This window comes from Poecilia reticulata, chromosome 3 (genome assembly GCF_904066995.2).
Source record: "Poecilia reticulata chromosome 3, P_reticulata-male-v2, whole genome shotgun sequence".
Lineage (NCBI taxonomy): Eukaryota > Metazoa > Chordata > Actinopteri > Cyprinodontiformes > Poeciliidae > Poecilia > Poecilia reticulata.
In genome coordinates this window covers 16,425,561-16,451,610 of record NC_088832.1, presented here as the reverse complement: position 1 = coordinate 16,451,610, position 26,050 = coordinate 16,425,561, and the positions used below count along the sequence as shown (strand labels likewise).

General features: G+C 38.7%; 2 protein-coding genes across 7 annotated transcripts in view; both read left to right on the top strand.

Moving 5' to 3' along the window:
• Positions 1 to 26,050, top strand: part of fam189a1 (family with sequence similarity 189 member A1) — a 97,878-nt gene that overhangs the window by 47,616 nt on the left and 24,212 nt on the right. The window contains exon 1 of one of the 3 annotated variants that reach the window (XM_081605152.1): positions 21,965 to 21,982. The exons of the other annotated variants lie outside the window; for them this stretch is intronic. The gene's annotated coding sequence lies outside the window, so the exon portion shown is untranslated. Of the gene's footprint in view, positions 1 to 21,964; positions 21,983 to 26,050 lie in introns of those variants that run through there. 3 annotated transcript variants of the gene reach the window in all.
• LOC145551094 (uncharacterized) lies at positions 950 to 10,892 on the top strand. Of its 4 annotated transcripts, XR_014086894.1 has the most exons (3): positions 950 to 2,643; positions 10,137 to 10,182; positions 10,271 to 10,892. XR_014086894.1 is itself a non-coding variant. In XM_081605153.1 (2 exons), exon 1 carries the CDS (start codon positions 1,199 to 1,201, stop codon positions 2,636 to 2,638), a length of 1,440 nt encoding a protein of 479 aa, XP_081461279.1. In that variant the 5' UTR covers positions 950 to 1,198; the 3' UTR covers positions 2,639 to 2,643; positions 10,137 to 10,892. The 4 variants fall into 4 exon arrangements, 3 of the variants coding, with proteins under 3 accessions (XP_081461279.1, XP_081461281.1, XP_081461280.1); XM_081605153.1 differs by having other exon boundaries at positions 10,137 to 10,892; XM_081605155.1 differs by lacking the exons at positions 10,137 to 10,182; positions 10,271 to 10,892 and adding an exon at positions 4,961 to 5,964.

Genomic DNA, 26,050 nt, shown 5'->3' with positions numbered 1-26,050 from the left:
CACAACATGTTGTGTTTCTGAATGCTTGTTTATAGCTGAGGGTTAAGTATGATCAATACAGCTTTCACTTCTGCCTGCAGCCATTTCACTAAGCTTAAATGAATTTCGGAATCAATACACAAGTCCTAATTTGGTCTTTTGGGATCTAATTTGTTAAAAGGGACAATATGAATTATGAGAAAAAATCGAGTTCATGGCCATCTTTTATGCTGGTGCCAAGCTGTAAATGTCTGTGTTAAATAGGAGGAACTTGTTTCTGTCGTTTGGAGATTCAGACTGGAACTAGAAGAAAACAGCAATTAACTGCGAACATGTTTTCTGCAAATCCTGGTGTTCTCAGATGTGTTAGGCTGCCAGCAGCATTTTCTTTAGTGAGCCCTGGAAGTAGAGAAGATGCAAATGAACTGACTCACTTGGTGACATCACTTGAAGTAGTTCTTTTGAAGAGAAATAAAAGATGGAATGAGTTTCATCGTTCGTTCTTTTTTGAATGCTCACTTAAGTTTTGTAGAGTTGTGCCTCTGTCCAGAGGCCAATACAAGAATAAAAAATTCAGATAGACACAACCATTGAGGCAAACTCACTTACATCAATGGGCAAATTAGAGAGAACAACTAGAAAATTTCTGAAGAAATTTAAATGGTGTTTGCCAAAGTGTCCCCGTCGGTTGGAACCCAGTGCTACAAATTAGCATCAATGCTAAAGTAAGCAGCAAAGTACTAAAGAGCAGGTGGAGAGTCACAAGCATATTGAATAACATGGACTTATGTCGTTCAGTATGTTGAAATTAGTGTACACGTAAAATCAGCCAAATTACTAAATTAGCCTAAATGCTGTCAGTAGCATGTTGTCTTACATTGACTTCCTCCATTCAGTGTACAAAGCGTGGCCAATAAGAAAAATAGCAAAAAGCTTTTTTTAGGGGAAAGGCTAACGCTAATGGGGGGGGGCAGTGAAATGCTGATGTTTGTTCTAATGTTGCTGTGCAAGGCAGTGAATTAACTGAAAAGAGATGTAGCTTCTATCATGAATATAGATTAGCCAAAAATGCTATAAATTACAATGAAATATTGCTACTTCCGGTGGGCGCCAGAAGTAAGAACCATAATCGTTTCCCCCGTAAGCCTCCAAGGGGTAAGGTGGATAGAATGTTCAGTTCCACTGGTATCAGTGACATCAGCAGTGATGTCATCACTTTATGATATCACAAGGGAATCTCTCTCTTGAATGTAGCTCACAGACAGAGTTTTCTCTGATCTGTTCCACAGTTCAATCGCGACAGATCACCCTTCAGAGCACGTTCGAAGTTCAGAGAAGCAAGAAGTTACTAGAATACAATATGAAGCAACAACAGATTGTTTGCGAACATGAAGCTGTTCCAGCTAAGCTTTCATGGGTCGACATGGTCGACCGCAACATCCAAGTCGACTACAGCGCTGTCATTTTCCCTGTTGAAGATGACAGCCCCATTGAGCCGGAAGTTGAATCAAAGATCCAGGGGGAATCAAGTCCTTCCGGCGACTTTGAGAGTCCAACATCTTTGGAAGTCAAGCAGGAAACAACACCCTCTGCTGGCTTCAAGATTACCCCCTCAGTGGAAGACGTGGCAGATACTAACCAACACGTCAAAGATCTGACTAAGCAGGTAGACGATCTTAAAACAGAACTGCAGAGAAAGAATTTTGAACTCCATAAGGAAAGAGACCGAAGTGTTGCATGTCAGGCTGAAGTCAAATTCCAGCAAGAGGAGATTCAAAGACTGCAAAAACTGTTGGAAAAAGAACGTCACCAGCAAGTCAAACGTGAACAGGTTTCTTGCTCTACAAAAGTTACAACTGACAAGACTGTTCTTCAACAGCTGGAGTACTTCAAGTGGGAGGCTGCAAAATATGCCTCCCACAATAAAGGTCTTGTTGAAGTAATGGTTGAAGAATACCGAGTGAGACTTAAATATGAGGAGCAGCTCAAAAGTCACTCTGAGCAGGCTTCCAAATTTAAGGCTCAGGAGGAAATGGTGAAAGCTCTGCAGGATCAGGTTGCGGACCTGAAGGTGGAGTTGAAACTTGCTCTAGAAAACAACCATCCTAGAGTCTCCACCCGACCAGAGGTCCCCCTGCAAAGAGAAGGCTCCCTACAAACAGTGGAGACCAAGGATAGACAGACCTCCAATCAACCAGGGAGGTCTGAAGAAAGATGGACCGCCAATCAACCAGGGAGGTCCGAGGAAAGATGGACCTCCAATCAAACAAGGAGGTCCGAGGAAAGATGGACCTCCAATCAACCAGGGAGGTCCGAGGAAAGATGGACCTCCAATCAACCAGGGAGGTCCGAAGAAAGACAGACCTCCAATCAACCAGGGAGGTCCGAAGAAAGACAGACCTTGAATCAAACAGAGAGGTCCGAGGAAAGATGGACCTCCAATCAGCCAGGGAGGTCCGAAGAAAGACAGACCTCCAATCAGCCAGGGAGGTCCGAAGAAAGACAGACCTCCAATCAACCAGGGAGGTCCGAAGAAAGACAGACATCCATGCAACCAAACTCCACTGGTTGCATGGAGGGTCTTCATGTTGGCGTTGGCAAGAAGGTCAAGCTAAGCCCGGCTCGGCCTTTAAAGCGACCCACACCCATTTGGCACTAACCTAGGTCAGTATCCAAGACCAGGTTTTGCTAACACTTTGCATTATGAAAATTTGAGGCTTTGCACAAATTTGGCAAAGCCTCAAACTGTTTAACAGATATTCATCATCATCATTTTAACTGATTAACAAGTTCCTTATTCATCCATCATCTAACGTATGTATGTTAGATGATGGATGAATATTTGTTAAACAGTTGACAATAGAATACAAAACAGAGAATTTGTGAAAATTAATTTAGCTCTGCTACTGTCCAGAAACAACCAATCAGAACCAAAAGGCTAACTTTTGGTTCTGATTGGTTTCTAATGCGTTGAATGTGTCTCAGCACATTCAACGCATTAGACTACTAGTGTACTGCAGCTATACAATTTGCAGAAAAACAACCTAACATTATGTCATCAATATTTATAGAATGATTTAGAAAATAAAATTCTATACAGGTTTGTCAAATCATTTTCTACCCATTTTAGAACTTTGCATTGATGTCCCTTCATTTTAGTAGCTGCGATTTTGCCTAACCCAGACATTTTCCCTAACCCAAACCAAGTCTATTCCTAACATTATCTAAACCTTAATTCACATCTTACCTCTAAACATTACCCCTGACCCAAAACAATGAATCCATCATATTAGGACAAGTCTTTGGTCTTAATATGGTGGACATAACATGACACTGGAGATATAATGGTGCGTTCACACCAAACACATTTTGTTCGTCAGGTGCATCTGGTTTACATTCAAACTCTATGTGGAGGTACATCGAGGGCCGTTGCGGCGCTCTTCGAGCGTCTAGCGCGGCACCATTTCAACCGTTTGGAGCATTTGACATGTCCAGCGCATCCAATACTCCACATAGACTTTGAATATAAACCAGACTCGCCTGACACTCAAAACGTGTTTGGTGTGAATGCACCATTAGAATGTTTAGTTCCTATGGTAACAATGACATCAGCAGTGATGACATCACTCTTTGATGCATCAAATGAATGTCTCTCTTGAGTTTAGCACACAGACTGTTTTTTCAGACCTGTTCCTGAAAAAAAAGCTCAGTCTGTAAATGAACTTGAGTTGTCTGGAAAAATAATTAATTACTTAATGAATTCAGTCATTGCTTCTTTCATGATTAACATACATTCTTTAATGCTTCTAAGTAAAAATGTGGTTTATCCCAGGCTCCTGGATGTTGTCCTTTCTAACAAACATTTACATTTTGTAGTACTCCATTTTCACAGCAAACTAGAAAACTTTTTTTTCTGAATTGTTGCACCAAACCCAAAACAATAATTCCAGTGTAAACTATATTTACACAGTTTACTTAAACGTGGTTTGGTTCATTCATAAAAACAAGCTATTAAGCGCACCGTAGTGTCGTCAGTGGGCTGAAGTATAACAGCGAGGGATTTAAATAATGGAGAGGGACAAGAGTGGAGAGGTGAAACGGTCACTGCGCTTGTGAGGTGTCAGGAGGTAACGCCGTGTGCATCTACTCTGTGTTTCCATGCAGGTTGAGGTTGTCCTCTTCTTAGACTGGATGGTAATGGAGGAGTATGTAAGCTCTGAGTGCTTTCCTGTTTTATGAACTGTTTCTGCACTAAAGGTCCCTTCTAAAAAGAACAATATTTCTTGTTTTATTCAAACTATTTTTCTTCCAAAAAGCACAAAGAAATAAATAAGCAAATACATCTGCTGTTGTTTTGGCTTCCGCTATCTTGCTACTGTTAAAAATAGTACAACTTCAGTATATATATATATACTTTTTTTTTTTTTCACTAGCATTTCAGTCCATCAATTTGGTCCCGACTGAGATATCTCAGCAAAATTTGGTGCAGCATGAAATCTGACCCAGACGTCTGTGATTCACAGAGGACAGATTCTTCTGACTTTGATGGATTTTCCTCTTGTGCCTTGTCAGAGAACATCTGAGCTTGCTGATGTTTGCTCTTCTTTGACAAGCACCTGTGGACTTCAATCATTGTTTCACTAGAAAAAAAGGAGAGCACACAAGAAAAAAACGACATGCCCTGTAATGATACAGTCGAAGTAAAATGTGTATTCACATCGGCACTGCTGTTTTTAATGTACTTCGTGGAGTTTAAAATATGATACATACGTGTTTTTACAGATCCCAAATTAGATAAATCCCCTTGCCAACAAGAATCTATTACGTGACCCGTTTCCATATAGTACTGCAATCTTCACTGCTACAAAGATTGACCTCAATATTTCACCTACAGTGCATTGTTTCATCTGAGATTGATAAATCATGCAGGAAAACATATTTTTACAGTGCTGGTCTTGCTTTTTTTCTCTTTTTTTTGCAGAAATGAGCTGCTGTCGTTCATTCCCAAGAGTTCTTGAGGTTAAGCATATTTTTCTGCTCTTGTAACACCGTTGACTCTCCAAGGATTCTTTAGTGACTGTAAAGAAAATCTTTGACTTCCACCTCTTAAAGTAAAAAAAGAAAAGAAAAGTGCTGCTGTGGCTACAACAGAAACATTTCCTTTCCACCCAGATGGTTACCGTGGTGGCGATTTGATGTGACTCTCTGATGTTTCCATTAACCTTTGGATTGACAGGCAGGAAATGGAGCATGTTTCTGGGTTTGGGTGATGAATATTACCTTCGCTGTGATGCCCGTCTGTTCAGACTAAAGACTCTAAAAACAGTCATTCACATTTTGATCTTTCAAGATTAGAACCTGCCACCCTGTCCTGTGCCCACGTGCCCTGTGCCATTTATCAGCTCTTTTGTGAATATGCTTGTTTATAACATGACAGTGATCATGCTGGCTACACTGTCAGTCTGTCTGCTGCAGTCCAGGAGGATGTCCAGTTTGCTATTGCTGCCTTTATGGGACATGATGCAGTGATCTTTGTCAAATTTTTCACATCACCTTTGAGTGTTTGTCAGGTACCAGCTTGAGTTTTCAAGTCGACCTAGACACATGGATACAGAGGATTTTAATAGAACAATGAGACATCTAAAAGACGCATGTGAATATGTATTGTGTATCCTGTAAATAAAATCCTTTATAATGAATTTATGTTGACAAACGGACCTACATTATGTGCTCCTTCGGTACATCCATCCATCCATTTTCTTACACCCTTGTCCCTTAGTGGGGTCGGGAGGTGCTGATATCCAGCTAATGTTCCAGGTGAGAGGCAGGGTTCACCCTGGACAGGTTGCCAGTCTGTCGCAGGGCAACACAGACACACAGGACAAACAACCATCCACACACACACACTCACAGGGGCAATTTGGAAAGGCCAATTAACCTGACAGTCATGTTTCTGGACTGTGGGAAGAAACCGGAGTACCCGGAGAAAACCCACGCATGCACAGGGAGAACATGCAAGCTCCATGCAGAAAGAGCGGGGCCGGGAATCGAACCCAGAACCTTCTTGCTGCAAGGCAACAGCTCTACCAACTGCGCCACTGTGGAGCCCACTCCTTCTGAACATGTCATTCACAAAGCAAATAGCACTAATGATTTGTCCGCTGTTAGTAACAGCTGGTATGTGTAAGTTGCCATATTCCTGCATTAGATGACAGTCAGTAAACCACTTAGCTTCACTCATACAGTTTATGCCTCATTTCTTTCTGTGCCATAAGGAGAAAAAAACTTAGATTATTATCACATATTTTTTGGGGGTTGTTGTTTTTGGCCTCAATGCAAATCACTTTGAAAGCTAGCAAAGAAACTTACATATGCAACGTTTTATGCTTTAAATAATATTGTAGGCAGTATTAATGTTACGTGTTATGTATGTTATGAAATGCTAATAAAAGCATAGCAAAAATAGTTTTGTACAATGACCAGTTAGGCTTAAATGATATAAATACACGGGTTATGCGGTCGCAAGAGATGAACTGGTAAAAACTAAGAATGAAGATGCTCCATCAAAATCTTGTGATATGCCATGGGGGAATATTTTAACAATGTCCCTTATATTTTTGAATTAAGAGAACAAGGCAGCCTTTGAATTCATAGAGCAATTGTAACCCTTGGAGATATGATTTCCCTAAATGACGTTGCATAGCTGGAGTCAAACATCTGCACTTCTTTTTTCTGAAACCAGAGATACTGATGATTATTGTTTCTCTATCAGTTGAGTAACATCTTGATTCTATCTCATCAGATAATCTTTTAAAAAGTAGGGAAAATAGCATAAATAGACAACAAACTTAGACACTGAACCTTACTTACTTTGTAGTGACATATAACAGTTTGAAGCTGGCACATAAACTTTGCAAGACAAACAGAATAGTGTAAAGATATTGAAACTAGAAACCATCTAGTGTCTTTTCAGTCATGGCTCTTTCAGATAAGGGTCAGATAAGATTCTGATGTGAAGGGGCAGATTTGTGCATCATTGAATTGCAGTTATGATGCCTCTCTTTGCTTCTTATGAGAAATTAGAGTACTTGCACATACTGACATTTTCTAGAAAGCTAAAATACATATAACATCAGATCTGACTGTGGTAAATATTGCCAAAGACATATATTTATATTTATGAAACATAACTTCAAGGCCTTAAGGCACAACATTGGATATTTTCCAGGTACATAGCACCGTTTTATTACCGTATTTTCCGCACTATAAGGCACACTGGATTATAAAGCGCACCTTCAATGAATGGCCTATTTTAAAACTTTTTCCATATATAAGGCGCATAGAATAGACGCTACAGTTAGGGTTGCCACCCGTCCCGTAATGAACCTATACGGGACGCGATTTGGTCCGTACGCTACAAATGTGGATGTGTAATAATAAAGAAGTGGTCCCCGAGTCCTTTATATAGTAGGCTGCCCCAGTCATTGTTTCACTCACGGTGTTGGTGTTGCAATATTGTGCCCAACTGCTTTCTGGGTAACACAGACCAACCGACACGCTGCCGCCACAGTCTCTGTCTCTCTTCCCCCGCTCCCCTGGCTTTAAATGTATAGGGGCTGGTCCCTTGGTAGCCCTAGTTGAAGCACCCCAGATGAATATCTAAAGCCACTTTGTTGACATAAAGAATGTCAACAAAACAGTCCGACTCGGGTCGGCGAGGAGAGGCTTCCACGACTGGGCCGGGGCATGACCGGACGATGGTCACCCTTCTCCGTTCGCGCACTGCATATTGGTGGAGAACGTGGTGCTAAATGACCTGCAGGTGACCTGATTATCAGGTCGGTAGGTAGGTCAGTCAAACTTTATTAACAAACCAGCGTTATGACAACTATCCCAGCATGCACCACGCACTTCTTCTTCTACGGGTGAAAATGAAGTCGGCTGCTGCTTACCGTAGTTGCTAGACCTGTTGTGGCTCAATATTGGTCCATTAATAAGGCGCACCGGATTATAAGGCGCACTGTCGGCTTTTGAGGAAATTGAAGGTTTTTAGGTGCGCCTTATAGTGCGGAAAATACGGTAATATTTTGAGAATCTTGAGAATGATTTCCTTATTAAAGGCCACATCTACTAACCAAATGTAACTTTTTACTGAAGTAGACTATAATTGAAACTGCTTGGTGTTGTCGAAATGTTTGGCTTTTGTTCCACAATCTTGTGTCCCAGCTGTGTGAACATTTCCAATCTTGCCGTTGCCAAAGTCTGCTGGGGAATATTTGTTGGCTGCTCGTAAAATACACAACCTCCAATCTGAGGTGCCTCTTTTAAACTGGAATACAAACCAAATCCATCCACATCTACAAATGCACCAACAACGTGCACAAATCTCTAACCCAACATCCACATAAAAACCGTAGACTTTCCATTACAATCACATAACTACTGAAGGGCCAGCAGGACAGCGGCGATAGGTTTTATGGGTGCTCTCTGTGAGACCGTGTGACCCTGCAGACAGTCCATAAATATTACTGCCTGTAGCAGAGGAAAGAGGGAGGCAGAGAGATGGATGTGGCTTGCTGACTCTGATTCCACCAGTGGATAAAGATTTATAACAAGCGCAGCTGCACGAAATATCAAAGCCTAGAAATTTCTGAGTTTAGTTCTAATTATCTAGTTAATTTAATGATTACCATTAGGAGACGGTGAGTGTTTCCGCCCAGTTTTGCCCTCCAATAGCTCCATATTTTCACAAAGACCTTAACAGACAAATTAATCCTCTCATTAGGAGTGAAATTGGCCTGTTAGCAGCTTCTGTTCCTGCGTCTGTTGCAAACAGGGACTGATAAAGTGATTCTATTTCATTTTTTGGAAACCTTTTAAAAATATAATTAGTCTAATTTATATCTTAACCATGCGCTTAATCTTTAATTGTACAATTAATATGAAACAAAGGTACAATAATAAAAGTTTGTGGTAATTTGTTTGTTGTCTTCAGTGTAATGAACATCCAGATTATTAATAGCAGTGCTAATCATGTATGCTGGGAGGATGTATGCAGAGGTGAGTGATGACATGACTGTGGGGGTTGTACACATGTGTGAAAACTAGTTTTCAGCTTTGTTTCTATTTTTTTGCAACATGTAAGTAAATGTACGGCTGCTGCAAAATCTCTCCCCACCTTAAACGCAGATCAGAGAAGCTTTTGCAGATATCGGTCTTTCTAACGTACTAATCTTTTTGTTCGCTAACGAACCAGCGCCGTCTGGCATTGCCAACCAACATAACTTGCTCACAGTGGATTGTTTTGATCCATTTGCATTAAACAGGCAAACAGGCAATCAATTGTTTCCATACAGATCTGATAATCTTCTGACATAATAACGTGTTTATTCGTCAGCCCAATAAGCTGAGCTTTGCTGAGTTTCATCACAAAGATAAAAAGCCAATAAATCTGTCCAGTGGTGCCTTGTCTGTTGCCAAGATTTATGACACTCCAGGCTTTATTTGAATTTCATCGAGCACAGGAAGTCTTTTAATTCAGCTGGTGCTTCCAAGCTCAATTTAAATCTATGACAGATTTTATGAATAGAGAGTTAATTCAAGGCGTTAATGACTTTTAATGTCTTAGACACAGAATGTAATCAGTGATCACATTTTCAGAGTTTTTGTGAATTTATGCAGAACTGACCTCTGTCTAATTATAGAAAACATCCACAAAATTAGGCCTTGCGTTGGACTCTTTCCATCCGGCCCTGGATATTCTTAAATCAAAACACAGAATGGAAAATTATGGCAATTAAAACAGGCATTTTGTTATTAATGTTTTGTGGTAATTGGAAAACCGTCACTGCTGCCCTTTGGAGTTGTTTCTAACAAACTGCGCTATCAATGTTTTATTCTAAAATAACCCTAGACTTTTTTTTTCTTCCAACCAATAAAGGGTATGTATAAATCAATTCACAATAAATCTCAACTCAAGGCACTTTACAAGCCAAAGCTCTCTAACGTATCCATTTTTATTAATCGAACCAGAGAATGAGATCATGAGATAAAGCAAAATTGTGAGGTAAGCTAAAGGAAACTACTGTGTTGGACTTTGGAAGATTCAGGCTTTCACACCATCATTAATCCATTCATCCTTTTGTCTATCCACGCAGTGAGCCAGGGAGCTGTTGTTGATGTTTAGCGCTCATTGGACGAGAGGTGAGGTGTATCATGGTGTTATTATTGTCACCAAAGACATGATCTGATGTGTCAACTGGAAACAGTAAATTCTGGATGTTTATTTCAGACGACTGCAAGATTCAAACATGCAGGGGAGAAAAAACAAGATTGCAACAATGAACCCCTGGTGTGTAGAAGCAGGCTTATAAAATGTGATGTCGGTGAGATTCTTTTGAACATTTATAGTTGTATTTTTAAACACTTACGGGTGAAAAGATTGTCAGGACAAAAATATCGTATTTGACCACATTCTAGTTTGGTTGTCTTCTTGGAGGCTGCAGCTTCAGAAAACAATGAAATGCCACAAAGAAAAGTGCTATAAATTGTAAAAAAAAAAAAAAAATGCTAATTAAAGAATGAGAAGTGGTTCTTAGAACATCATCTGAAAACAGCAATTATCCAATCAGCAATAATGAGGCACTGTGGGCCTGTCAACCTCAAGAATCTGAGTCACTCATATTTTTTTCCCCTTTGCAGAAATGGTGAGTTAACAGCTCGAATTTTGAAGCTTCCTTTGTGAAATGAGGCCTGAAATTCAAGATGAATGTGTTAGAAATCCAAGACAAACAAGAGTTTAATCCTGCTTCTGTCATCATCACAAGCTGCACTCAATGCATAGCTGAAAACGGCCTGTATATGGACCCAATTTTGAAAATGTTTTTATATTTATTGATTTTCTTCCACTACTTTTCCACTACTATTTCAAGCACATCATAGAGGTCAGGAGGCAAATTTATCCTCTTCTCAATCAAAATTAAACCCAAATGCTGCACTGACATCATATAGTAAAAACACAGTAATAACAGATGAGAAATCCACTGTAGGCAGTCAATCTTCGAGCACACAATAAAGCCTGTCCTCCTCTTTCAGCCTTTGTTAAGTAGCACAAATAGGCTCTTCTCCCTCCTGTCACTTTGGTGCCAATCTCTTTCTGCAGCAAATGCCGGGGACTGTGTGTGACATCGCAGCGATTGTGTTTTGGGCAAATAGAAGCATTGCAGGCAGGGTCCACCAGTTCATATTGCACAGTTGAGTGAACAACTAGTGCTCTGTGGTCACTTGTCAGGGATTCGAGGCGTAATTGTGGTTTGCACACAGCCATGTCAGCCATATTTCACAGCTGAGTGAGCTGATACTGCAGCACAACTACAGCCGTCGTTTTCGCAGCTTAAAATTGGTTGCTGAAAACACACGCGGCGTCGCTGCTGGGTGTGCAGAAAAAAAAAAGAAAAAAAAAACAAACAAACTGTGAGCAGACTTTTGACCTTTGGTGTCCAGAGCATGCACTTATGAGTAAACTGACTTGGTCATGAACCTTCCAGTGAAGTCGCAACAAATAAAAGAAAAAGAAATCAAACACTGACACATTGACACACTGACTACAGCTCTTCTTCTTCTTCTTCTTCTGGATATGGTGGACTTGTGCCACCATTAAATGTGTACTTCTGACCACAACTGCATTTATTATTCATTTATTTTTGCAAAAGCGTATTTATTAGTGGGTTATAGTTTTGTGTATTTATGATAGGTTTGCTTTATTTTCTTCAAGGTTAGGTGAATTGTTGTTTTCACATTTGAAAACTCTACGTAATCAATAGTGTTTTTGAGAAAAGGTGTAAAACTTCAGTGAAGACAAAACAAATATCTCCTTTTGAACAGAGCTGGTACATTTGTTGATGTCATGTTTTATTACAGCACTTTGTCTGTTTCACACCTATACCATCTTGAGTTGCTTCTCGGAGAAGCTGAGGCCTTAATTGTGGTCTGACAAAAATAGAGTTTTCTTTCTTATTTTAGTGCATGACTCAGCCATTTACCAGCAAAGTGGCATGTTGCTGGTGGAGAAGCAGCTTCTGTTTTTTCTCCAATTACAATGCATCTCTTTGTTTTCCTTCCACCAGTGTGGAACAAAGTACACTGAATCGATCTGCTATTTCTTCTTCTTCTTTACACTTTAAAAGAATCTGGCAAAAGTTAACACACCAAAAATCCCATTTGAACACGTGGATAACTGAAACCGCTTCAGTCAGGGAGAAATAAGTACAGCATGTGCTGTTGGAGGGGAATCATGTAAAGTATGAAAGTAGTTTGTAAATATTATTTGTATTATGGAGATATAAAGATGTTTGGTGTCTTGTAGTAGAAGGATATGTGCTGGTTTCGAACCAGAACTAAACCAGATGTAAGTCTGTATGTCCATTACACATACTGACTTACATCTGAATATGGAGAGATCAAGTAAAACATAGAAACAACATGCATCGATGCACAAGGAATGCATGTAAAGCATTTTGGTTGACTAGTGGTGCAGCAAGATGAAAGAAATGAAAGGATGTTGGGAGTCTGCTCGCTGGTTGTGGATGAACAGTCAGGAAGTGACAGATTTCTCCTGACGCCCCTCAGGCGTCAGGAAGAGGTGGAGTAGAGGAGGAGGCAACAAAGTCATTCTAAAAGGAAAATGACAGAAAAAAAAAAATGAATGGTTCAAAAAAAAAAAGGAGAAGGACAAGTGTGGTGATGACAGAATTAAAGGTGTGGTTAGTTTGACAGCGTGTGAAAAGAGAGGCAGCAGGAATAAAATAAGAATTACAAGATAGTTTCATTGCACAACAACAACGAGGAAAGTTAGTTTTATTCTCTAAATTAGTGTTTCTCTTGTGATTGTGTTATTGTTCTTTTATGAATGCGAGGAAACCTCACGTTCTTGAAAAGAAAAGGTTAAAAGGTGAACATTTTAGCAGTGAGTCCAACTGTCTCATTAAAAACTTAGTGGGTACAGTCATTTGTTATTAGTAAAAAATATCTACCAAGCGTTTGGCTTAAAGTTGCTGATGCGAATACATCTTGGATTCTACTGACAGTTTATTACCTGCTGAAGCTTTATATGTAAAGCGGCGTCACATTTATATGCATTGCCTTGAGATCATGTCAGTAAAGGCAGCATTTGCTCCTTTGACAGATGTAACACAAATAGCTTCAGTGATGGCCCACATTCATTCATTCACTACAGGTAATGTTCTGAATGTCATAAAAAGATCATTCATTTCAGTAATTCAGTTCAAAAAGTGAAACTCATATTAAAGCCACATCAAACATGATTGATGCATTTAAGCAAATTTCTGGTCATTTTTAAGCTCATGACTCAGAGCTAATGAAAACCTAGATCAATAAAGAACATATTTTCATTGCACAAAAAACTATGGCCTCCTGCAGTCTCTGTTTTCCCATTTAAATATGCTCCACTGTGATATACCGAGGGGTCCTCCCTCTCCTCAAACTTTTACCCCTGACCCAGACTTGGTTTTATTGGAAGATGAAGCCTGCTGCCAGCTGAGATGTGTCCCACAGGACCACCTGTCAGGACCTGCTGAAAGAAAGCATGAAGAAAGTGTGTGTGTGTCTGCGTCCTAGGTTGACAGTGAGGTGGAATAAATGCACAGAGGCACAAATTTATAAGATGAGACTTTTTGAAAGCTGTTGTTTATGGATGAGCACGTGCTTTGTAAAAAAAAAAAAAAAAAAGATCCAAGAAGTAGTTATCTTTTTCTTTTTTTTCCCCATGTACTTTACAGAGCTGGCTTAAAAACCAGCAGTCATTTAAGGACTTGAAATGAGAGTTTGCAGAGCTGGTTAATTTTTAAATATGTGTCTCTAGGGATATAGAAACAATAGAGAAAGCTCAGCTGAAGCCAAGAGTAATAATTACTCATTTGTATCACAGCATATCTGCAAATTGAATCTTGCTTCATTCATATAGGCTAAACAGTTCAGCTGATGGAAACACAGAGAGAAACACGTTCCCTCTACCTATTGATTAAAGGTGCAAATACATTATTTACGTTTTCCCTCAGTGTTTCTTTGATTGAATACTGAACGTATTTCACAGCAGATAACACTGCTGCACGTCTTGGATTGCTGCTAGCTTAAACTGATGAGCTTATAAGAGGCACTTCAACACAATAATCACTGATTAGAAAGCCAAAAGATCTCACACTTTCAAAGACGTGATCCTTTCAGTCAGAATATAAAGATTATTGTTAGAAGGACAACAAAAGGCCCTCAGAATTAAACCGAGACTGCAAATTAATCTGCCATGCAAAACCGCAACTATAGACTATTACTGATATTGTATCTGAGAGCAAATACAATTTGCAATAAATCCTAATAAACTTCCTTGACATTGCTCTTTAATGAGCGCTGCATATTTTGTGTTGGTATAAGAGCGGCACTGCTGTGCTGTGGCCTCGGGCGCAGAGTTAAAGTCAGAAACAGAAGCTTTGGGTTTGTTTGATAAATTTTCTCTTGGTCCTCAGCCAAGAAAATCTAAATCTTTCCCCATTGCTAAGCAACATCCTCTTTTGGATTCTTCCAACAGCTTTGCTGGATGTTGTGATGGTTTGTCTAAATGGCTCTAGTTTTTTTTTTTTTAATGCCATGTGAATTAATTTGCTCTTGAATTGAAGGCTGTTAATTTAATTGTTTTAAATTTCATAGATTTAAGTCCAACCAAACGCGAACAGAGAAGCTTACGAGAAGCAGCTGCATTCAGGATTTGGTCACAGTGCAGGATCAGTAGTAAATACTGCATAATGACCTACAAATGGAGAATATTAACATGAGCTCAGTAACCGGGCGCAGAGGAATAAAACGTCTCGCTTAGAAACAGTTAGCCAGCGTGGATGCCTGCCGATCTGGAGCCTTCACCCAGATCGCTCCTGTTGAGGACAGGCCGTCTGAAGCCACCTCGCTGCCAACCTGAATAGCAGGCGTGTGTTTGTTCTTCATTTACCAGCCAAGCTGAAGAGAGCGCACAACGCTGTGTGTCCTCCCTCTGGTCACAGTTTGCCTGTCACTTCTGGTCAGTTTGTACTGGCGCTGCCACTCTCTGTCTCCCTCTGCTCCTCACGTCACCTCCTTTCGTCTCACACGCAGACAGTCTGTCGTGAACGAGCAAAATTAGTGAATCACTGTCTTTTCTTTGCAAACCAACTCGAGTCTCGACAGTTTAAGGAAGAAGGGAGGAGATGATTAGTTGGACATGTTTGGAGTGAATTCTTGTTTCTTTCCTCTCTTTTGGACTGCACTCACATCACCATCCTCCACTGGGTAACTAGTGTGATCAGAGCGGCTGAGCCTCAAGCAATGCAGTGCAGCTGAGTTTAAGACGACCTCGCTGCCAGCCTCAGTGACTGATACAATTTCAGTACTGAGTCGCATCATGACTCACACTTTGCCAACTAATGTCTAACGCAGAATTCAAACCACATTTTGCCAAAATTCTTATTACTTTATTTGCCACACAGATATCCCGAACTCTCCACAGCGCAAAAGTTACATCTGCAAATCACAAATTCCAGAAATATTTATTAGGATTTTAATTCTTATCTTCAAAGGTTAACATTAAAGAGGAAGAGCTTTCTTCACTTACTTTTCACTTTGAGTAAATTTTCAAAAGGTTAAAGAAATATCATTACTGTGTTCAACTATAAACTCAAAAATGCACGATAATGGTTAGTGGTATTATATCAAAGTTATTGGGAACATTAGCAACGTGGCCATAAAGTGGCTTCATTAAGAAGTCTTAAAAACATTTTGTATTATGCTTTAAGCTCAATTTTAAATCAAGTGTCTATGAACAGTTTTTACTTAGTTTTCATCCTTAAAGCGCTAGGGGGATTGTTTGTCTGTAATTGTTTTATTTTGTGAGCAAGAGATGCTGGATTAGTATTCACAGCTTAAGTATTTTGTGCTAAACGATAGCTCAAGGCTGCGATAACAATATTATATTCTGCACTAAGTTCACCAAAAGCCCTTGAAAAGAGACATACTAAATGATATGCAAGAGATATGCACATTTGACCTAAAGATGAAGAAATCTTCTACTTATTGTTTAAAAACCATTCAAATTTTTTGTCCTAACCTAAATAAAAAAAGAGAACCAGATTCAGAAACTACATTATTGTATTATCTATTACCTAATAACATTAGAGATGCAATTTTAATCTAAACCTTTCCAGTGATAGATGTTGTAACCTAAAGAGCCAGATTACAAAAATAAATCCTTGCTTTATTTCCAGTCGTTGGTAGTTACAGGGCTCTCCATATACCCTTTAATTATAATCGGTTCATAAATCCAATTATGGCATGATTGTATATTTTTCATTACATTAAAGATCTTCCTTTGTGGCGGTTAATGAGCCTTATGTCGCCCTCAAAGCTCCATCACTGTTATTTGCTTTTTTTGTGTGCTTCCTTATTATTCTGTTCACTCGGCGGGTTGTAAACCTCAGTTTGTTCTTCATATAAAAGGAAACCAAAGGAGTCGTGAAGCAGCAGATGTAAACAGAGATTAGATGTTTTGTTATTTGACACTAAGAAAACCACGTAGTTGAGTTCAACGTCTTTTCCTCCCAGAATAAAATATTCCCAAACCACAAGACAAGTTAAGATTTTTATTTTCCAACTGGGCAGCCTCTTATTTTTCATTCTCTTTTTCTTTATGGCTTTATTTCGAAACCGTTAGTCACATAATTATCCAAAAACAACAACTTAAGTTTGGCGTTTATATATTTGAAGCGTTTTGTGTTTGGTTTGTACTTCTGTTTAAAGTGGCAGGAAGTGACACAGGATCAGATAGTGATTATTAGAGAGAGCCACAAAGGCCGCTGCCAGCTGGGAGAACGTAAACCTTTTTTTTTTTGGGCTGAAGATAATTCCTATTGAATGGTGTTCTCCCTCAGGGCTCTGGGATGCAGGAAGTGAGGCTCCATATTAATTAGAATATGAATTAGAAAGACCCTCTTATCAGATGGCTCACAGGAGCAGCAGCAGCATGATCTACAGAGCAGCAGCTGCAGAGGTGATTCTAGAAATATCAGCTCTGCTTTCGTGATCATTTTGACTGTAACCTACAAAGAAAAATACATCATGCACAGTCAATTTGCACAGGGTCCTCGATTTATGTGTAATTAGGTGACTTTTGAAGGCAGCTGGTTTCACTAGACTTTATAGGATATGAAAGATGAGGAGCTTTAACACAAACCACCATCAAACGTTAAAAGATTTTTTGTAAAATTAAACAAAAATATTTAAGGTAGATTAGAACTAGCCCCGCAGATACCGACATATATCTTTATATGTGCGTTTAAAGATCCCTTCTCTTAAAATCTGGCTATAAGGTTCAGCATAGAATACAAATTTGAGTTATTTGCCATGTTTCTCCAGAGATTTATAATAAAACAAATAAAGAAGAAACTTGGGACTAGCAATACATTTTTTTGGCAACCTTGAAGTCACACATCTCTACTTAATCCTTGCAGAGTTTCAGAAAAAATCTGGTCATTTGTCAAATTAGGCATGCACTCATACCTAAATGTAATAAACCTCGTGTTAACCTGCTTGTTTTTACAATGTGGGAGGAGGCCAGAGATTCTTTGCCTGCACTCAATACAACAATCTCCATGACTGAGATTCAAACCCAGAACCCTCTGATTGCAAGGCAGCCACAGATTTTATTTTTACAACTGTATTTACAAAGTCAGGAGATCGTGCAAGAAGGATTATTGTCATTTTTTATTTTTAAATTGTGGTATCATTAAATTAGATCAGCTTCACAGATCTTTAAATGCAACATGGCTGCATAAAATCAGCTGAATTTCTCATTTCAAATCCATATTTTCTGTGAAGCTTGCTCTTGTTTTTCTGGGGTTTGTTTTAACAGATAAAACAATCCGTCCATTTCCTCCATCTCCCTTAATTGAGACACCATCGTCATTAGTTTCCTTAAAAAAAAGCAACTTCCTTGTGTGAGCAGCTTGTAGAAAGTTGCATTTCTGCTTGGAGCGAGCGCCTTCTGGGACCGTCATCATTATAGCCTTGTGCTCATTACAGCTGCCCCCCCACCGGGAGCCTGGGGAGTCCGGCGGAGAAAGGCAGACAATCTTTGCTTGAGCTCTGCAGAGGTCAGCGGTTGATTAATGTGCAGATGTGGGGGTTAATCAGCTGCTGACCCGCCAGGCAATATTGTCTTTCATGGTCCGTTTTAATCAATAAGTGTGAACACCGGCAGCAAGATGAACTCCTCTCTTTACACAAAACCTCCACTGTTCGCAGCCCAACAGACAGAGACACCGCCACCCGCCGGGTCATCTGTCTTCTCAACATGTGGCTCTGTAATAAATAATATGCGGCGTTTGGGGGCAGAGGTCTCTACCTGACGTGTTTCTACAGTTTAGTAAGGACATGTAAAACAGTCCGGAACAAGCTTCAAACTTCGGATGTGTTTTTTGCCCACCTGTTGCCGGGTCTTCACGTCTCATTTGTCGATAAAAGTTGTCGGTCTGTAGCTTCACCTCGATGCCTCTGACTACAGGAACAAATCCATCACATCCTGTGGAGATGCAATCTGACATGCTGTCAACATGGCTACACATCAAACCCCGGAGGCTGGGTGTTTTTTTTATTTTTTTATATATATATATATATATTTTCTTACTTATCTAGTCAACAAGTAGAAAAAAAATACTTATCTTTTTTTTTTTTTAATTTTGAGAAACAAGCGCCAACAAATTGAAAATGGTAATGGCATCTGATCTCTGTGGACATTGCGTATGTAGTCGGTATCAAAACATATATTTTTAGTGCATATGGTTTACTCTTTTTTTTTTTGTAGTCTGGCAGTGAAAGTATCCTCCTTATACAACTCAATATAATGTTTAAATTGTTACAGGGATGGAAGATGTTGTTTGTCTTGGCCTTGTGAATTAAATCAACTCTAATAGTCAATTCAAGGTATGCAAATTTATGCCGTTTTTTTCAAATGACAGCTCCAATAATTGCCTTAGATTTGTGCTTTTGTTAAGTTAAATTCAAGGTTTGTGCAGCTCTAATTCTTTCACGCGTCTCTAAAAGCGTGCTGTCTGCAAGTAAACAAAACTTTAAATTGTCCTCTCAGGATAAGCAATCTCTACAGAGTTAAGGGTTTCTACGAATTTGCACAACTATTTGTGCAAGAAACAACAAAAATCAGTTTAGCAGCCCCGCTGTAAACATATTCTTTCTTTTAATGAAAGAATATGAATATGAAGAGAAAACTAAATGTTTGTAAATCAAGTAAAGCCAAATGTATTTTAAAAGCACATCTATGCAATAAGAAACCCCAAAGTGCTTCACATGATAAAAACATAGCACAAGTAACAAACAAAACAAAAGAAACAGTATAGTGGCTGAATAAGAAGAAGCAATGTAAAGTTTAGAAGATATTTCTGGCTTAATCCAGACCAGAACTGATCAATGCTCCAGCGGTTATCTCCAAACAGATGGGTTTTAAGCTTTGATTTAAAGAAACTCTGTGTTTCAGCATTTTTGCAGTTTTTTACAAGTTTTTTGTCAGATTAGTGGAGGATAAAACTTGAATGCTGCTTCTCCACGTTTGGTTCTTACTCTGGGGATGAAGAGTAGACCAGAACCAGAAGACCTGAATGGTCTGTAAGATTGACACAATGACAAAAGGTCTTTAATGTTCTTTGGTGCTAAGCCATTCAGTGATTTATACAGTAACAGAGGGATTTTTAAGTCTATTCTCTGAGCTACAGGGAGTCGGTGTAGTGACTTTAGAAGTGGGGTGATGTGCTCTGATTTTAGTGAGAACGCAGCACGCTCTGGATCAACTGCAGCTTACTGACTTTTTAGGTAAACCTCTGAAGACAGTGTTGCAGTGGTAAATCAGTGAAGCAAACAGCAATAAATGCATTGTTTCTCACACAGAGATTCATTTGAAACAATGTATTGTCTGTCTGACTGATGAAATATTTTAAATCAGTTTGGATTACTAAAACACTTCATTTATCTTAAAACCTGCTTCAGGTTTCAGGTTTCTGTAACATTTCTCGTTTCTGTATCGAGAAACATTTTCTTTTTAAGAACTTTCTTAAAATTCTGAAATTTACTTAAATTTCCTTTGTATTTAAAATTTCCTTTTAAACGTTGCGTTTTGGGTCAAGCATATTGGGTATCCTTCCACAAACTTCTCTAATTAGTTGGCTGTAATTTGCCCCATTCCTCGTGACAGAACTGATGTAACTGAGTCAGGTTTGCAGACCACATTGCTCACACGCGTTTTTAGCTCTGCCCACATACATTCTATGTTATTTAGAGCAGAGCGTGTTGGTGGCAGCTACAAAACAATAACTTTGTTTTCCTAAAGCCATTTTATAAGTTCAGTGTACATTAGAAAAGCAGACATGCTCGCTGATGTCTCTCCAGTATTTTCACATGCTGTTCTTTCCCCAGGATGCAATGTGTTGCTCTGGTTGACTTCAGTGTTTGACTTGAACAAACTTTGAGGGATTTCTCAAAGTTTTTAAAGGCACAATAATCTTAGAGCATTCGAACTTCTGAACTTGAAGACGCTATTGCAGTAAAAACATGTTTTTTAAAGTGTTATCTCTTTCTCAGACTTCTGCCATTTACAGCAAATAAAGTAGTTTAGGTAATCAAAGCTGACCTAAAACTGAAAAATGTAGTTTGGCTTGTTTGTCAGCTAGCGAGGGAAAACAAGATTATGTTTCTTTATAGACAGTGAACGTTAACATCTAGTTTCAACAGTTTTTGGTTTTGCGGTGAACGTATCTGGTGTTTCGTGACATCCCGCGGGCCCTGCTGCCGAGAGTTAGTATCAACACCTCCACTGTTTATTTGGACCTGCGCTGAACTCAGGGTCACTCACCCTCCGTCGCACCTAATCCCGAAGATCTGGTTATGACACACACAAACACGCATACTCACAGGCATACATAAAATGATGCCTTTGTTGGAGCTGAACGCATAAAGTTACACCAGGTTAAGCTGTGAACCGGTGAGAACCGACTGATGATTTCTTCCCTAATTTCAGATTAGTCTCAGAGCTGCTGAGGAATTAATATTTTATTTTTCCCTTAAGTAGAGCAATTTACTACATCCCATGATATAATTTGTTAACGTTTACCACTTCTTCCTGAAAAACCAGCACTTATAGCTGGTTCTCTTGTTGTCCTTTAAGTGTTTTTAGTGCACAGATGTGCCTGATCCCTGCAGGGGCCTGAGGATTGATACTCGGTGTCAGAGGGAAAATGTATCAGAGGGCGTGTGATCTGCTGAGTAGCAGCAAAAACAAAACAACATTGCTTCCATCTCTTGTGGCTCAGGGATAATTGAAAATAAATTGTGTTGTGTCGCAGTGCTGCTGCAGACTAAATACTAATTTGTGCTGCAGTTGGAGGATGCAAACGGTGCTTCAGATACTCATTTTGCCAATTCCCTGCTGATCAAACTATCTGTTATTGAGCTGCTCTTTTCTCCAGAGGTTAAAAGCACAGATCGAGGGTATAATCTCCTTTTTTTAAAAGCCCTATTTAGATTTTTGTTACATCCCATTATGTGGGTCATCATTTAGTTATGAACTGATATGCTGAATTTGTTACTGTTCCTTTGGAGTGAGTTTTTAATAGACAAATATTTGCATTTACCCTTGTTTATACACCATGTGGAAGTAAATGGAGTAAACTGATCCATACGTGTAATGAATGGACCTTTTCAAACAGCGATATATTTGAATTGTGGGTTGGTGAGATCAGTCCATATATTGACAGTGTAAGTCTCTAGATGCCATTGCTGCCAAAAATACACCTTTAGCATGTCTACAGTAAATTGCACATTGTGGTTTGTGTTTTTTTGATGCAGCTTTCATGAGCTGATTGGCGTTGGGATTTCATCGTTTGCTTTGCTCAGTGAAGCAAATGAGGTAGGTAATATGTGAAGCTGAAAGATCTTTGAAAGTTGTTTTGGACAAGATTATTTTATGTACTCTGTTGTTTCTCCCTGTTTAATACATTCATACAATACAAGAAACAGTGTTATAAAAATGCTCTTCATAAAATGCTTCCAAGTACAATATATTCGTCTGAATAGCCATGTCTGTTTATATTTAAACCTTTTAAAATTACAAATAGTAAAACATTGGATTAATAAACACAAAGATGTTAAGCTCTAAGTAATTCTACAGCAAAAGTGTAAAAGTGTGTCAAGTATGGGCAGACTCTTTCATGGATCGGTGAATTTATTCACAATTGTGAGGCAACAACAACAACAAATGCTTGACTAGTTCTGCTTTTCTGTTTGGACCTCAGGAAATCTCAGAGTAGCTGGTTGTTTGACCTGTGTGCAACAAAATTTGTAAACTGAATTACGGACAGAACGGTTTAACATATGCACGTTGTAACGGGTTGTGAAGTGAGAAGAAACGGTGAACAAATGATACTCTGACTCTGAGTCTCTGGACAGGTCCTGAAGGTGTTTAGATTTTGAATCAAGGGCAGATTTCCAGTGACCTTCTCGGTTTGATAGATGGCATGCCACTGTCTCACTGTGTCTTTTTCTCTGGCAGCAACATGCCATACAACAGTGGACCTGACAGGGATGGATCACTTTGGCAGGTTCTTCCTCAGCTGCCCTAACCCATTTTGGGTCATAGTAAATGATGGCTGCCAGAAAGCAGAAAGATGTCACATTCTTCATTGAGCAAATACCCAGGATGATGGAGGCCGGCCAGTTGGGTAGAATCTCTGTGGAAGTCCACAATCATCTCCTTTAAATTCCAGGTTGTTTATGTTTTGTCATCCACGTTCCCGTGAGATGAGCTCAGTGATGGTTGTGTCATTTGCTTGGAGTTTGACAGACTTGTGAGGAGATGTACAGCTGTGAATGGAAAAGAAAGGGGGAAGCATAGAGCCTTGAGGGACACCGGCGCTGCAGGGAGGCAGAGACATGCATGCCTGCCCAGACTCACGTTCTACATCTTTCAGAAAAAAAACAAAAACCTCAGTCATCCATAAAAGTTATCAAAACATTTTCATCTTTCAAATCACAAACTTTGACGTTATTTTTTAAAAAAAGACATAAGAAATGAATTGTTAGTGTAATAGTGATAAATGAAAGAACAAGAAACATCCATATTAAAAGATGGTGTGGAGAAAGTGATAAACTAATCACATACTAATCCCCCTCAGGAAAGCATAATTTATTGTGCACTGATGATGATGCATAAACCATGTCGCAAAATAACATGGTTAATGCAAAGCAACATCTGGACAACCAGAGGGTGTTTTGCACAGAATGCTTCAGAACAATGACAATAAAATGGAATTTCTGGCCCATAACCAGCATGCATAAAAGACACAAAGTAGAAAAACTGAGAAAAATTTCCATAATGAACCGCTTATATTTTATTATTTAAAGCTTGAGAAAAATAAGTCAAAAGCTAAGTCATGATGGGATTAACTATGTTCATAATCTTAAACTATTTAGTTAATTGATAATAAAATAGTTTGTCCCAGCATTCGAAAACAACATTGTTTTATATTTTTTATGTTATTAATTTTTTAACAATAAATATTAACTTCTGCTTACAATAATACCAAAATTGTCATTTAACGAGATACGATCCCTCAATTTCCCCTTTTTCCTTTGAGGTACCTCAGTGTGTTTTTATGACTTTGCTCATTGCAAAACTGCGAATGTCTGGAGAATAGCAATTTGTTGCTTTATCATCCAGTTTCCCAGCTGAGATGTTTATCTTTGACCTGAGCTGCTTCAGATAAACAGAGGTGATGAATGAGTCTGACTTTTTTTTGTTGATGTTGGAGGCAACACTTAAAGAAGTGAAGAAATCTGAAATATAAAGCTGAAGGGCAGGCATGTAAGCTCCTATTCTTCCAGACCTTGAGAGATGTTCAGCATGATAAAAGGTCTTTAAATTGGCAATTTAACAGTTTTACAGACATTTTTCAAACTTTAATTTGATTTTAAGGGTAAAAACCAATTTGTGTAAGCAGACTATCAGCTTAACTTCTTTGCAAAAGCAGTTCCTCGGGTAACTATTCAGCTCAGTCTCTTTTCTCTTTAGCCAAAGTAAGACACTTTTGACGTTTTCTATAGTTCAGGAGAGATTTAGCACAAAGAATGTTGCAGTTGTAGCCAAAATCCTGGATATGCTTCCCCCAGAGTTCTTAAAGTCCATCTCATAAATGTAAGAAAACCCTTCCTACATTAGCTTTTTTGTGAGATGTAAATTTTTCAAGAGACTTAAGTGCTGAGTTTTCATTAGTTATAAGCCATAATCATCAAGCTTAACAAGATCAAACTCTTGAAATTCTTCTCTATGTGTGAAGAATATGTGCAATATATAAATTTATTATAAATTATAGAGATTTCCCTTTACTATACATCTCCTCTACCTTGCATTTAATGGTGATACTTACACTAAACTTCAAAATCTGGCTCAGAATGACATAACTTGACTTAATTGTTAAGCACTTGATTTTTTGTTAATTGTTTTTAGTGTCTCTTAAATAAGCTTAATCTAAATTGACTTTTTATGAGGAGTGAAAAAAAAAAAAAAACTTAAAAATCCCCATTAAGGAAAGCAAATGTATTGCATGTATCTTCTTGTGTGAATAAACTCAAAACATGCAAAAACTTTATGGAAAACATGTTTTTAATGCTCAGCGTATCAAGCAAAAGTTTCACAAAATTAAAATAACACAATCTCTCACCATAAAGCCTTTCGGGAACTAACACGCACAAGGAGCCATCTTTGATGCAGCCTGATATTATTGGCCTGTTCCTCCATGTGAACATCCAAAACCCTATCACTAATGTTTGCAGTTTAAAGGATGGGCTGGAGATGAAGAGGCATGTCTGCTTTAACCTCAGTGACAGTTATTGGAAATTACAGAACCTCGGGAGTTCTGTAATCTATGCATGTCATGCAGATGGATGGTGATTACATTATGCCGTATTGTCCTCTGCAGTGAGTCCTAAACGATGTGATGATGACATGCAGCGTAAATCTGTTTTGGCTGTTAAAGCAAAGAGCAGCATTCGCGTCTTTTATGGGAATGAGCGTGTATGTGCGTGCGTGTGTGTTTTTTTTTTTTCTTTTTGGCATGCAGAGGGCAGCGTCACAGTAATTAATGACTAGCTGCTAAATGGTGCTCTGTGATCTCACACGGTAACGAGAAGGCATTTGTGTCGGGCTGAGCTTGACAATTATCTTAGTGGTGAGAAAACATTGGGGTGCACTGGTGGCAGCTTGATTAATCAGGCCTAAAGAGCCCCAGTGTGAATATTTATGGGACTCATGTAATTTAAAAAGATATTTATTTGATCTGTTTCAAACAATAAGTTGTTCTATTTTTGATCTCTCTGATGATTATGTGGATTTTTTTTATTCCAGATGTACATCGAAGTTGAAGCCAGTTGAAAGCTTTGATAAAAAGTAGAATATAGGGCAAAGAATATGTATATTATTTATACCAGCATGATATTATGGATGATGATGACTGCAAAGAGTAAGATTAAAGGAATAATTAACTTATGTGTCAATATCCATGTTTAATTTGTTCTGAAATATATTTTGTATTAGTCCCTCCAGGATTTCCTGATGTTTTTAATGTGCTGTTGCTTTGGGAATATTTGCAAAGAACTTTGCAATACTTTTCCCCCTAAAACATATTTAAAAATCTACATAAACAAGAAAAGCATACATATTAGCTACTTGAATATTTGTATTCTTTAAAAAACTTAAACAGCTTGATTTTTGTCAATTTTCATATTGATCATGTTTACTATAACTTGACATCAAGTACAGCTGAGGCAGCAGTTTGGTAGAAATAAGAAATACTGCAACCTGCAGGTGGGAGGCAGCAGGTACTTCAACCCAAAGCTTTTGATCATTATTGTGGAAAATTTGCAATAAACTCACAATTATGCGTATGAGCTAAGCAATGAGGGAATCTGTTGATTTTGCATA